This window comes from Thamnophis sirtalis, unplaced genomic scaffold (assembly GCF_051295495.1).
Source record: "Thamnophis sirtalis isolate CommonGarterSnake01/CBP01778 unplaced genomic scaffold, rThaSir2_p1.2 scaffold_5, whole genome shotgun sequence".
Classification (NCBI taxonomy): Eukaryota; Metazoa; Chordata; class Lepidosauria; order Squamata; family Natricidae; genus Thamnophis; species Thamnophis sirtalis.
The window spans coordinates 99,575,659-99,590,529 of NW_028261385.1; the positions used below are offsets into that span (position 1 = coordinate 99,575,659).

Genomic DNA, 14,871 nt, shown 5'->3' on the forward strand with positions numbered 1-14,871 from the left:
GATTTTATTCTCCACCCTTTCAGGGTTTTATAGGAATTCACCTAAAAGTTGCTGGGCATAGTCAGGAGTAACTGAATAAACACAGGTGTTTATTACAGATGATGATGGAATTGACTAGAATAGAATAGAATAACAGAGTTGGAAGCGACCTTGGAGGTCTTCTAGTCCAATCCTCTGCTCAGGCAGGAAACCCTACATCACTTCAGTCAAATGGCTAGCCAACATCTTTTTAAAGATTTCCAGTGTTGGGGCATTCACAACATCTGGAGGCAAGCTGTTCCACTGATTAATTGTTCTAAAGGTCAGGAAATTTCTCCACAGTTCTAAGTTGCTTCTCTCCTTGATTAGTTTCCACCCATTGTTTCTAGTTCTACCCTCAGGTGCTTTGGAGAATAGTTTGACTCCCTCTTCTTTGTGGCAGTCCCTGAGATATTAGAAAACTCCTATCATATCTCCCCTAGTCTTTCTTTTCATTAAACTAGACATATCCAGTTCCTGCAACCGTTCTTCATATGTTTTACCCTCCAGTCCCCTAATCATCTTTGTTGCTCTTCTCTGCACTCTTTCTAGATATCAATATCTTTTTTTACATCATGGCGACCCAAAAAGATCAAGGGTGATAATTTTAGTTGACTGCTCGTGCATGTTCATCAATCAGGAACATGAGGAGCATCTGATGTTTGAGTTTGCAGATCTCTGAAGCAAGAATCAAAATGCCACCCCCCCCCCCCAAGAGGTCACGGGGATCTAAACAAAGGTGGTATGCCATATCAACCCGGGGTGGTCAATAGGAGTTGGTCAGATGCAGGCCACAGTCTTCATTTTCAATAATATTGTACAGGTTGTCCTTGAGGAGGGTCCTTGACTTATGAGGACAGTTGAACCCCAAATTTCTGTTGCTAAGCAAGACACTTGTTAAGTGAGTTTTGTCCCATTTTAAAATTTTATTTTGTTATGTAGGGCGTGTCAAATTTCTCAACTTTCAATTTCAAGTCAAGGAACATCTGTAGATTGTGTCCATGCAAAATGCATGCTGGGAGAAGAGGAAAGATTTTCAGAAGAATTTTTATAAGTTTTATTTCATTGGAACCTTGGTAGTCATCTTAAGGGAGGGTTGTTTTTATTATTACGCTTGATTTCTGTAATTTTTGTTTACTTCTGTTGTTGTTCTACTCACTTGAATCTGCTGTAACCCATCCAGGTTTGTAAGATATTTAGAGAGATGTTGGAAGATTGCAGCAAAATCTTCCTCATTTTCACAAGCTTTGAGGAAGTTGACAAGGAAGAGGCTCATTGCTTCTCTTTGTGATTAGTCCCAAACAGAGACCTTCCTGCCGTGACTTAAATAATGAGCAAGAACGTTTCAGAGAATTCATCAAAGCACTGAAATGGCCATGATGTGGCAGATAATTGGAGTGGGATTGGAAAAATAAATGTTCTCAAGTCAGATTGTTGCTGAATGCCGTAGGCTCCACCAGCTGGATATCAAAGATTCTTCTTTATGCTCTTGGGGGGCGGGGGGGGGGGCGGGCAGAAGGAGACAAGCCATTTCAGAGATGGGCATTTCATTAAGTGCCCAAGAAGTGGTGACAGAAGTGAAGGATGCAGTTGAAGTGTTGATGCTCGAGACTTAAGTCAGATGGAAAACTGCACCGGGACACTTAATAAACGCTTCATGAACAGCAGAGAAATCTCACCAAAAGGCATTGGCACTTAGTTGGGAATGAGATTTTCTTTGTCTGATTTTCAAAAGCAAGGACAAAAGATACTGTTGCGTTATAGAGAGAGCTGTTCCTATAACTCGGTTGATTGATTGCACATAGGGTTTTTGACTCACTCAATGAACCACTATTCCTCTCTTGTTCTTCGTTTGATCAATTATTATTTCTGAGTTACATTTTCTGGAGAAGACAAGTATTTTCTGGAGAAGACAAGTGTTTTCTGGAGAAGACAAGTGCTTTGCACATAATACAAACGCAGGCACCTACAGAAGTATCCCAATGAGATCTACCTCTTATGCAATAACATTTAGACTTATATACCACTTTACAGTGCTTTACAGCTGTCTCTAAGTGGTTTACCAAGTGAGCATATTGCCCCCAACAGTCTGGGTCCTCATTTTAATGACCTCGGAAGGATGGAAGGCTGACTCAACCTTGAGCCTGGTGTGATTTGAACTGCTGAACTGCAGCCGGCAGTCAGCAGCAGTAGCTTGCGGTATTGTATTCTAACCCCTGCACCACCACACCTCATTATGTCACAATGCATATAGAAAAAGGATGTGGCTTAGGATGTGAGACTATGATACTACTTTCATCATTTGCTACTTGTGGGTGCCAGTGACTAAAACCTCTGCTACATGCATTTCAATATTATTATGGCTTTGGAAGTGCATTCTTTCCAATTATATAGTTTTTTTTTAAGATTTAGGTAACTAGAGCCAGCTATCAGGTTATCCTGAAACTATACATCTTGTGATCTGACAAAAGGCATTTGATCAAAGTCTGAAAGCATGTGGTATTCTCCAAAACACCTGAAGGCAGAACAAAAAACAATGGATGGAAACTAGTCAAGGAGAGAATCAACCTAAAACTAAGGAAGAATTTCCTGACAGTGAGAACAATGAATCAGTGGAACAGCTTGCCTCCCGAAGTTGTGGGTGCTCCAATACTGAAGGTTTTTAAGAAGATATTGGACAACAATTTGTTTGCAATGTTATAGAGCTTCCAGCTTGAGCAGCAGGTGAACTAGAAGACTCCAATGTTCCTTCCAACTCTGTTATTCTGTTCTTTATATTCTCACAAAGTCTTCCAGTAGCCACGATCAGTCACAAAACATTCATTTATCAGAAGGTTAAAACAATTTCACACATCATTTTATCCATTCTGATCTGAAAGTGCTGGTTTGTTGGCACATTAATATCTACCTTTGCAAATAAGTGAATAAAAATCCATCTGAAGAAAAAAATTAAGTATTTATTTTAATAGATGCCTGCAATAATATGCAATGCGGATCTAGATGCATTTTTCACTACCTTTACACTGTTGGGGACTGCCCAATACTGCCATATTGAAAAAGTTGCATTTGTCCCAAAGTTTCTTTGAAGAATAATTTTCAAAGGAAAGCATTCCTCCAGATTTTCTCTGAAATCACTGCTGGTCATGGGAAAGTTCTCAGATTTTAGAGCTTTATTGCATTTTTGTCTTGCTTCATGATTCCTATTATTGTTCTTGCCATTTTCTTTTCTGCTTCTTGACAGCCGATACAAAGCCACACTGAAACAGCACTGACAAATCACAAAATGAGAGCAAACCCCATTCCTATTAGCATTGATGATGTTATCTACTTTGGTAATGAAGCGTCTGTAACAAAGGTGGTATTGAGCAGGTTCTGATCAGTTCTGGAAAACAGGTAGTGGAAATTTTGAGTAGTTCATAGAACCGGTAAATACCACCGCTATCTGGCCCCACCCCCATCTATTTTCTGCCTCCTGAGTCCCAGCTGATCAGGAGGAAATGGGGATTTTGCAGTAACCTTCCCCTGGAGTGAAGTGGGAATGTAGATTTTACAGTATCCTTCCCCTGCCATGCCTACCAAGCCACACCCACCCAGCCATGCCATACCACCAGGACAGGCCCACTGGTAGTAAAAAAAAATTGAATCCCACCACTGGTCTACAAGAAACCAACCAAGCTCAGTGACCCCCCAAGGACCTTTCAGATTATACTCTTGATAGATATCCTTGGATTGCTATGATTCTCTGTGAGCTTTGACACAGAGGCCATTCCTGTTTTTATGAATCTTCTTCAGATTCTAGGAAAAGATATATTGGAAAATTAGAAGAAAATTAGTAGAATGGCTGTGATGCACAAAATCCACTAGCACACATAATTAGGTTTCCAGAATGAACTGAAGACAGGTATATATAAAACACTCAATATTATGGACATTTGCCTTCCAAATAGTACACAAGTGAGTAGTTCTAAAGAAGACCTCAGAGAAAATTTACATTAAAAATAGGCATTGAATACTTTACACTAAGTCCTGTGTAACATATTGGTGTGCGTGCGTGCATGAGAGAGAGACTGAGAGAGCGCTATGTTAAAAAGGTTAGCATATTAAGGAAAACAGTGAAACCATAATAATCAGTTAATGGCTTGGAATGACTAACACAGAATTACCTCATGCATTTGCACTTTCAACCTACCACTTACATTTCTCCTTCCATGGAACTCTCTGGTTTGTGATTGACTCATCCCCACCCGTACCAACCAAAGCCTCTGAGATTTATTAGAGATATTCCATCATGATACACAGTAGGAACTGGGTTTTTTTAAACTACAGCAGACCTGTTGAATTGCTTCCCCCTTCTTTACATTTCAGAAGTCTTGGGCAAGAGATATTCTAAACCACTTTCCCCCAGAAAAATAGGGTCTCTTTGTGACCCTATTATGGGTGGTAAACCATATATAATTTTCTCTTTTTAATCCTAAGAATGAGTGCATCATGTGCCTCATGAACTGATAAAAAGAAAAATGTGGAAGTGGGGACTGACTAATTCACTAAACACATCCGAGTTGCCACTTTCCTATTGGGGCCCTAGGAAGCTGGCAGAGCCAGTTCTTTTAGATCTCACTTCACGGGGTAGGGGGGAGAGAAATGGGATGAGAGGACGACAGGATGTTCCAGAGGTGTTCCAGTTGTTTTCTGCTTCCTTGCTTCCACTGTAGTTTCTGATGGTCCAATGCAAGGCATAATGACTCTGAATCAGGGGTGGGTTTCTCGCCCCGTTCCAACCGGTTCGGTTGGAACGAGGCCGGCGGCGTCCTCGCACACGCGCGCATGCAAGCGCGTGGCACACGCATGCGTACTAGCGTCTGTGCGATGCTCCAGCTGCTCCTGGAGGATCGCGCAGGCGCTGTATGCGTCCTGCGCATGCGTGGAAGTGCAGAATTCGGCAAAACCAGGTAAGGAGCAGGTGCGGGCGCGCGCGGGCGTGCGGGCGCAGGGGGGGGGGCTTCACCGTTCCCGGAAGTTACTTACTTCCGGGTTCGGCGACCAACCGGATCGCAGGGACCACCGCAAACTGGTTGAAACCCACCCCTGCTCTGAATTGTTAGGTGGAATGTATTGTATCAACATTTGGGGAGAGGAGAAGAGGGGAGGGGAAAAGAGAGGAGAGGAGTACAGGAAGAAAACCTAAATTATAAAGCATATTTGGTGATTGAAATATTAGGAAAAACATGGAATTTTCAGAAAAAAACATCTTTCAAATGCAGGAAATCACATGCTTTGATATGGACTTGATGGCCTAAATCAGTGCTGAGTAACCTTTTTGTTGCGGGGTACCAAAAATGCGAGTACGTGATAGCGTGCACGTGTGACGGCACCCATAATTCAAAATGCCCCACCACCACATGCACACCGCACTGCTTGCCTCCAAGCTGTGCTTGGTATTTCCTCTGGGGTGGGGCAGGGGAGGCTGTTTTTCATCTTCCCCAGGCTCTGGAGGCTTTCCTGGAGCCTGGGGAGGGTGAAAATGGCCTCCCTAGCCCTCCGGAAGACCGAAAATCAGCTGGCAGGCATGCATATGTGCGCTGGAGTTGATGGTTTGCGTGCCGGCAGATATGGCTCCATGTGCCACCTGTGGTACATGTGCCATAGGGCCGAAATAGTTTCTTCCAGTTGTATACTTCTATAACTTAGTCCTTATCCTCTTTCATACTTGCTTCTTATGTAAGGTGACCAGACGTCCCGCTTTTGGCGGGACAGTCCTTCTTTTGAACAATTTGTCCCACGTCCCGTTTTTTTTTTAAAAAGTCCCAATTTTTTTTTAAGTTACGAAAAAGCCTCCAGCCGCCTTGAGGCTCTCCTAGCAACTGGGAACGTATATTCTTCGAGCCAAGCGCATTCCCGCCCGCGTGTCCTTGGGAGCTGTTGCCAATGGCTGAGGGAGGAGAAGATTTTACTCCATGTGGAGACCGCGGGCTTCCCTCATGGATTTTTTCTTCTTCTGTTGCTTTGAGCAGCCCCTCCCTCCCCCTCTCTCTTTCTCTCTCTCTTGGAGCTGGCGGGCTGCCTCTGAGGCTGTCCAAGCTCAGCCCCCCCCCCCCCCGGACTGCTGCTTCACCTCGGCTGCTCGGGGCTTCTAAATTGGCATTGAGTGTTGTTTGGGAAGGGGATTACTGTGCCATAGAAACACAGTGTATGTCTCACGTGGATGATAACCTGGTCTCTATACAGAAGAGGTAATTTTAAAAACTTAGGAGCGAATCCAGAAAGAGGGGAGAGAGAGGCTGAAGGAGTGTGTATGCACAGGAGGGGGGATTTTATAAACATCCCAGTGAATCCAGAGGAGGGGGGAGAGAGAGAGAGGCTGAAGGAGTGTGTATGCCCAGGAGGGGGGATTTTATAAATGTCCCAGTAAATCCAGAGGAGAGGGAGAGAGAGAGAGAGAGAGAGGCTGAAGGAGTGTGTATGCACAGGAGGGGGGATTTTATAAACATCCCAGTGAATCCAGAGGAGGAGAGAGAGAGAGAGGGAGAGAGAGAAAGAGAGAGAGAGAGAGAGAGAGAGAGAGAGAGAGAGAGAGAGAGAGAGAGAGAGAGAGAGAGAGAGAGAGAGAGATAGAGGCTGAAGGAGTGTGTATGCACAGGCCGGGTGATTTTATAAACCCCCCAGTGAATCCAGAGGAGGGGAGAGAGAGAGAGGGGGGGGGAGGGAGGGAGGGAGCGAGCTGAAGGAGTGTGTGCACAGGAGGGAAATTTTATAAACGTCCCAGTGAATCTAGAGGAGGAGTGTGTGTGTGTGTGTGTGTGTGTGTGAGAGAGAGAGAGAGAGAGAGAGACTATCACTAAGTGTTGTAGCTTATGATTCTTGATGAATGTACTCTATTTTATTTTTCTTTATGTACACTGAGAGCATATTCACCAAAGACAAATTCCTTGTGTGTCCAATCACACTTAACAATAAACTATTCTATTCTATTCTATTCTATTCTATTCTATTCTATTCTATTCTATTCTATTCTATTCTATTCTATTCTATTCTACTCTACTCTACTCTACTCTACTCTACTCTACTCTATTCATTTCTATTTCAATTCTAATAAGGAGTTTAGCTTCTCTCTCTTGAAAATGTAAGATAGCATAAGGCATTGTAATGCAAGCTAGCTTTAGCTTTCAAACAGTTCATTTAGTGACCAAAGTTACAATGGCATTGAAAAAAGTGACTGATGACCATTTTTCACACTTAGCGACCATTTTTCACACTTAGCAACCGTTGCAGCATCCTCATGGTCACGTGATCAAAATTTTGATGTTTGGCAACAGATTCGTATTTATGATGGTTTCAGAGTCCTGGGGTCATGTAATCGCCTTGTGTGACCTTTTGACAAAATATACAATTTTTAATCAAGCCCCCCCCCCCCCAGTCAATGGTGTCCCTCTTTACCAATCTGAAAATCTGGTCACCTTATTCTTATGAGACCTTTATGTCTATTTGAAAAAAGCATACTTAAACCATATAAACCATAGCTGGTCTGTAACTCAGAGGGAAGGAATACAAGAAAATAATACTTTGTCTTTTTTCCTGGAAAAAAGGAAATAAATAAATAACTTATTCAAATATTACACATATGCCACATAATTTGTAAATTGGCCATAAGAGAAACAGAAGCTTTGGCAGGATATATTTAATCTACTTTTACATGGAACAGTAAGGATGTAATGTCAACGAAGTTGGTGGAAGGCTGTGAAAAATTAAAGGTACTCACTAATTGAAACATAAATAATGTAGGGAAAAAGTAAGGGAAATTATGATGAGAGTTCCTTCAAAAAACAGAATAGAAGAAAGGACTGCGAGGATGAGAGACACTCATATGTTGTGGGAAATGTCAGTTAAAATAAGATTGAGGGGTTCTTGGTGCTCTCTGAGCTTGGTTTTTTCCTTGCATATGTTTCATTACCCAAACTAGGAAACATAATCAGCGCTAGGACTAATGGCTCTCATAGTTTGGGTGTTTTTTTGAGCTACAAATATTCTTTTTATTAGTGTTGGAAGAAATGTCCTTCTGGGTTCATTTCCAAGTGGGGAAAAAGACACTGGATTCATGGAAGTTCCTTAACACAGACCAAGAGAACCTCCTCTATACAGGGCAGTTAAGCTAAGCCTAAACTATACCCAGGCTCCTTGCTGTCTCCAGCAAATACGTTTCAGTTTTTAAACAGCCCTCATTGGCTGACCTTGTTGCCATGCCCTATTCCAGTCAGTCCCCAATGGCTGACTTGTTGCTATGTCCTATTCTAGTTCATGAATATTATGACAAAAACAAGTCAAATTGAGTGATAAGAGTAGGGATACCAAGTATCTTGAGGGTCCTTGGTGCTCTCTGAGCTTGATTGTGAGCACTGATGATGTTACCTAGTTTGGATAATGAAACATCTGCAAGAAAACAACTGAGCTCAGAGAGAGCACCAAGGACTCCCCATTTCAACCCCGAAAGACATAGATTCTCCTTTATTGAGACCAAGTATCTTTCTGTTCCCTGCTTTAAGAGTGGCAGGGGAAGGACTGGGAGAGAAATATCGGAGAGCAGTTCTGTTGATCCAGGGAATCATCTCATTGTGGGATTAGATGGCTCATCGCAAGAGACTGGCATCAAAGAAAGTGTTCTCCACTTCTCATGCTTCTGTTGGAAGAAATGTCCTTCTGGGTTCAATTCCAAGTGGGGAAAAGACACTGGATTCATGGAAGTTGCTTGGAAAGAAGGTTAATTGATGGACAGGGCCACATGGTTTGAGGTCCTGGGGTAAAAAAGGGAAGAGATGCTGAGAATGCAAGGGTTTTATGCCCTCTCTGGGCTTTTGAATTTGAGCTTATATTCTAAGTTTTAAATATTTTATTTCATTTTCATTTTCATTTTCATTTTGTACAATCACTTATATACTGTGCAAAGAAAAAAGGAAAAAAAAAAAAAAACCCCCCAACATAACACTTCATTCCCCCATACACCCTCTCTTCCCCCTCCAACTTTCCTTTCACCCCTCCAACATTCCCCTCTTCTACTTCCCTTCCCCCTCAGACATCTCCCCCTCCCTCCATTTACCCTCCTTACATTCCCTCTCACTCCCTCTTTACTTCTCCCTTCTCTTTCCCTCTTCTCCCCACTTTGGTGTATCCATACAATTCAATTTGTTTTTTACAATAAAAGTAGAAAAAGAAAAAAAGAAAAAGAAAAAAAAAAACGGCAGTACACAAGTGAATTCTTATTGTTCTAAGGATTGAAACTGTAATTCCACCCTCCCCCCTCCCCCCTATAATCCCCCCTCCCTAACCCCCTTACGGCTTCGCAGGTCCCATGCCCGGCATAATTCTTTAACAAGCATTTAAGTATAATAAGGCCAACTAACTTTAAAATTTAAAAAAAGTAAGATAAAAGTAGCCAAAAAGAAAAAGGAAAAATAGTAGAAAATAAGAAATAATAAAAAAAAAAACACCCACACTCACACACAAAAAGGAGAAAGAAACAAAAAGGGTCATAAGCCCACTACGTTACCACAGCTTCCCATTATCTATAAATCTTAATCAATGTGACTCATTCCAAATTTCGATTATTTTACTACTTGCAGGGTTTCAAACTATATTAGAGCCAGGTAAGTTGATCAGTTAGAATTCCCCAACTAAAAATCTCCTTGCTTTGTCTATCTATTCAAACCTTTAATTTATCTCCTTTTTTATCCAAGTATCCAAACCTTTCTATAACACCATTAACTCAAATACTTCTTTCATTTTTCATTTCCAACACCTCCCTTTCTATCCTTACCCACCTCCACATATAAATTTTTTACCTTCCACCCTGCCTTTATCCATATCCACATATATATTTTATCCATATTCGTTGCTCCTCCCATATTTACTCCACTTTCCTGAAGATTCTCCGACCAAACTTTCTTAACCTTATATTAATATAGCAACTCAAACAAACATCAGCTTACGTTCTAGCCCCATGTAATCTAATTAAACTTTCGCTGCCCTTCCCTCTCCCACGCACCTCCCAACTCCGTTTGTCCCAAACCACAACTCAAAAAGATCACAATTTCCGCTCTCTTCACCTAAAAGAATAGTTCATGCGCAATTAAAGTTAGAGTTCAAACAAAATTTCTGTACAATATATGTCCCCAATCAGCAACGCTTCTTTCAGTCTCCATGTCTCATCATCGATATGTCACTTTTCCATTTTGTCCCAGACGGAAATCATAAAGCTTTAAAAACATCGCTAGTCTTTATTCTTTAGTCTTCTGCCCTTCCGGAAGAGAAAAGCAACACGCTCCACCTTGTAACCACGTGTCTCGCTGTTTGTCTTCTCCTTCTCCCTGTCTCTCCCCAGATCCGGATGAATCAGGAAGTCCCGCCTTCAGGGTCTCGTAGTAAAATTTTCGGGCTTCACAGACAGAGTTAATGCGGTGTTTTTGGTCGCCAAATGTAACTGTAATACCAGCTGGGACTTCCCATCTATATGAAATCTGAGAGTTTCTGAGTTCTTCGGTTAAGAAAGCATACTGTCTCCTTGATCTTAACATTTGAAATGGTATTTCCTTAAAAACAATCAAGTCGTCCCCGTCAATTCTCAACCTCTTTCCGTAGAGCCTCTGTGTTATCTCATTTCTAGATTCCCTTGTAGTAAAGTATATTATTATGTCCCTCGGAAGCTGTCGCTGTTTTGCTACCCAGGAATTCTGGCGGTAAATTCTTTGAATCTGCCAATCAAAGTTAAGTCCCGGACTTCCCACCAAGCGGCTGAAAGCCTCAAAGAATGTCTGTTTCAAATTCTCCTGTTGGTTTTCACGCAGCCCTCTAACACGTATAGCAAAGGCAGACTTGTTATAATTTAATTTGACAATTTCTTTTTGTGCAGATTCAATTTCCTGTTCTAACGTTTGAATTTTTGATATCAGATTAAGGTTACTTTCTTCCAAAAGTTCCAATTTGTCCTCCGTTTCAGCAATATAATCTGTCATGACTGTCATTACCCCGATTATATCCTGCTTTGCCTGAGCAATTTTAGCATCAAATTCATCAGATAAATCCGAAATCAGTTGATTAATCTCCTGTCTGAAATCATTAAGCGTTTTAAGAAGGAATTCTTGTGTTAGCAAATCTCCCGTGGAGGGTGTAGGAAACAAGGGTAGCGGCTTCATGGCATTTTTGGGAGATATATTATTAAGGAGGCGCTTCTGTCTAAGTTTGGGAGCCATTCCAGAATAAAAATAAGAGAATCCAGCGAGCCAAAAATCAAAGTCTGTGCTCCCCTCAGATAATCTTTTAGCAATTAGTACGGAGAAGCCTTCAGGAGGGTAGGGTCAGCTAGCTGCGTCAGATCAAACACAAAAGCTACGAGATCGCCATCTTGTGACGCAGTTAAAAAAAGAAGAGAGGGAGCCTTTTGCGAGATTGAAGCTGGTATTTTAAATAGTAATAGAGAAAGTTCCTCGGGAATGTTCCCCGCCCGAATTGGCTTTTAAATAGCTTAGTTTTGTCCTGGGGGGGAGGCAATCTGCCTAGGCTGCAAAAAAAAGCAGCGCGGAAAACTGGCCGGAGTAAAGGCTCAGCTAATGTTGAACCTCTTCTCCATTCACAGCAAAAAAAAAAAAGCTATGAATTACAAAGAGATCCTAACGACTGACCTTCTCCCTGCCCCTTTCTGCCAGAAAGGAGAGATATCTATAGATCTTATAAGATATACGAACCAGAGTCCTGGCAGGAGCTTTACTTAGCTCCCGACGGCGGCAGCCCCTCCCCTCGAAGCCCGAATTTGAGCTTATATTCTGATTGGTTGTCAGATTCCCATGGGGCCATGCAGGGGCAACTCTGTAGGCTGTCCTAAGTCCCAAGCTTGGTTGACTCTTGCTGGGTGATGATGTAATGAAAGGGCTTTGGGATTCCTATTATGGCTCTGCCTGAAGCGATAGATCTTTGTTATGTAGAATAGACTGGCCCAGGCCTTAATGGCCCATTGACAAAGGTGGGGGACTGTGTTTCTGCCTTCCTTTTAAGGGAAATATTTTGTCCTTTTAATATTTCCTAAAATATTTTAGAGAGGAGTGGAGTGCTAGCTTCCTAGATTGGAAAAATAAAATTGTATTTTACTGAGGAGAGGCAAGAGTTCCTGTTGACATCATGACTGGAGAATTTTGTTCAAACTAGAGTCTTTGACAAGCAGCCCAATGTTGAATGCTTCATTGTGAAATGCATAAAGGCAATGCTGCAGGTTTCCAAGAATTTCCTTGACGTGAACAGTAGATTGGACTCTCAGACCTCAAGGGAGAAGAAGAAGAAAAGCACAGAACTCATTTGGATATCAAGAGTGGAATAAAGCAGAGGAGTGGGAGGTGGAAAAAGAGAGCGCAGAGGGAGAAAGAGACAGAGAGAGATCCTTGTGGTTGGATCTTGGAACGAAAAGTTGCACAAAACAAACAAGCAGAACAAAGATTCAAATGGGTTATTCTATGAGTCTGATCTGATTTATTTTAGAGTTTGGCAATGAAAGGGAGATTCTGTTTGGGGAAATGAATCATCCAAAACCATCCAGCATTGTGGTGTTTCTGCTACATGTGGCTGTGAGAAATAAACTGATTCAACTTTCAGCACGAATGAAACCTTGGGGTCAAAGCTGCTTTCAAAGAGAATCCTTATATGGAGGTGATCTAAGAATAAAGGGGAAAAGATCAGCAACGGATAAGCAAAATAAAACGGCAAGTGATGCGGAAAGTGAAACCACTCACCAGCACAGGTAGTCCTCGACCTGCAACAGTTCATTTAGTGACTGTTCGAAGTTACAATGGCATCGGACAGGTGACTTATGACCGTTTTTCACACTTACAACCACTGCAGCAACCCCCATTGTCATGTGATTAAAATTCAGACTCTTGGCAACTGACTCATTTTTATGATGGTGCCTGTGTCCCAGAGTCATGTGATCACCTTTTGCAACCTTTTGACAAGCAAGGTCAATGGGGAAACTACATTCACGAGGGCCCCAGCGTAATGGTTTGTGCCATCTCTGGATCTTAGCAAATGAAAGTATGAAAATCTGTCTTGGGGTTTTTGGAGTAGTCAATCAAAGGAAGTATGGAATTTCCATAGTACGGAATGATTTGCAAAGCTGTATCAACTTGCACCTGTGGAACAGGGATGTTATGATTTTACCTCAGGGTCACCAGTAAGATGAAGATGGTAGCCCTGGGAATGATGCCGATTAATTAGATGGGAAGATTTCCCAACCCTCCCTCTCTCATAGTAAAAAAAAATCTGGAATCTAAACGATGGAGAATTCTGAATGGACAAAATGAAATCCTTTCTCACATGACTGAATTATGGTATTAGCTACCATAAAGAAGAGGGAGTCAAGCTATTCTCCAAAGCACCTGAGGGCAGAACAAGAAGCAATGGGTGGAAGCTAATCAAGGAGAGAAGCAACTTAGAACTAAGAAGAAATTTCCTGATAGTTAGTAATTGACTAGTGGAACAACTTGCCTTCAGAAGTTGTGAATTTTCCAACACTAGAAGTTTTTAAGAAGAGATTGGACAACCATTTGTCTGGAATGGTGATGGTTAACCTTTTCTGGACCGAGTGCCCAAAGCGTGTGCATCTGAACCCCCAAAATGCAATGTGAATGCGGTCCCCGTGCTTGTGCCCTGCTCCCCGCACAAGCATGTGTGCTTCCCCTGCATGCCACCTGCACTCAGTGCAAGTGCACATGGCCCTCCTCGCACGTCCTTCCCATTGCGCATGTGTAGCAGAGACCCAAAGACCAGCTGGCCAACGGGAGACACATGCGCATGTGCATCAGAGCTGAACTGGGGTGATGGCTTGCATGCCGACAGAGTGGGTGCTGCATGCCACCTCTGGCACGTGTGCCATAGGTTCACCATCACAGGTATAAGGTTTCCTGCCTAAGCAGGGAGTTGGACTAGAAGACCTCCAATGTCCCTTTCAACTCTGTTATTCTATTCTATTCTATTCTGTTCTGTTCTGTTCACTTCTGTTCTGTTCGGTTCACCACATCATTTAATGCTATCTCTCAATTTGGATGCCTTTGAAACAGGATTAGGTGAATTCAGGGGGACAGAATGATGGCTACCAGTCGTGTTGTTCCTTCAGGACAGTGTCTGCACCCCTCTTAATGCCAGTCACTGTCTAGAGTTCATGACTCACATGGACATCTAGCTGTTTGCCATTTGAAGCCGGCTTATGAATCAGGCAGAGATCTAATCTGAGGCAGCAAGGCTGCTCGTAAGACCCCAGTAACAATGTTTGAAGGAGAGGTTCCTCAGGCAGGATCACTGCAATTTGCTACTCCACATAATTTCCAGACAAGCATTCTCTGTAAACATGGATACAAATCAAACCGTATGAAAAAAGACAACGCAGCGTCAGAAGATGGCTCAGGGGCATGGTAAATCTTGCAAGCTTCATAAAAGACAGCAAGTGAGAGAGAGAGAGAGAGGAGGAGAAAAAAATATATCAAAAGAAGCCCAGCATGAACAGGTCTCTCTGCCACGAGGAACACCTCTGAAGAAACAGTTGACAAAATGAGAAAACGTTAATAAAAACCACACGTGGGCTTGGATCAACACACTAAAAGTTAGTGTTGGAGAAAACAGAATGATTTAGATCTCTGGCTGGGTTTGTGATATGTAAATGACGGCTGTTAATTTTATGGAATATGGTCTTCCTAGGACTCCAAAAATTTATGGTAGGTTTCAGGATGGCAGCCAAGTCTTTCTTAATCAATCATCTGCTCATAAATGTACACAGCAACTAACACACACACACACACACTGCTATTAGTGCTATTTGCAGACAATAAT

At 42.2% G+C, this 14,871-nt stretch overlaps 1 protein-coding gene across 1 annotated transcript; it reads right to left on the reverse strand.

Annotated features, from left to right (window-relative positions):
* Positions 1–9,490: 9,490 nt before the first annotated feature.
* On the reverse strand, positions 9,491–11,799 carry LOC148045500 (uncharacterized). Its single transcript, XM_087716282.1, has 2 exons — positions 9,996–11,799; positions 9,491–9,946 (listed from the first exon to the last, which is right to left on the reverse strand). Exon 1 carries the CDS (start codon positions 11,253–11,255, stop codon positions 10,284–10,286), a length of 972 nt encoding a protein of 323 aa, XP_087572408.1. The 5' UTR covers positions 11,256–11,799; the 3' UTR covers positions 9,491–9,946; positions 9,996–10,283.
* Positions 11,800–14,871: the final 3,072 nt, after the last annotated feature.

Coding starts and splice junctions, on each gene's coding strand:
- LOC148045500 (XM_087716282.1), bottom strand. CDS start 11,255: ATGGCTCCCAAACTTAGACAGAAGCGCCTCCTTAATAATATATCTCCC.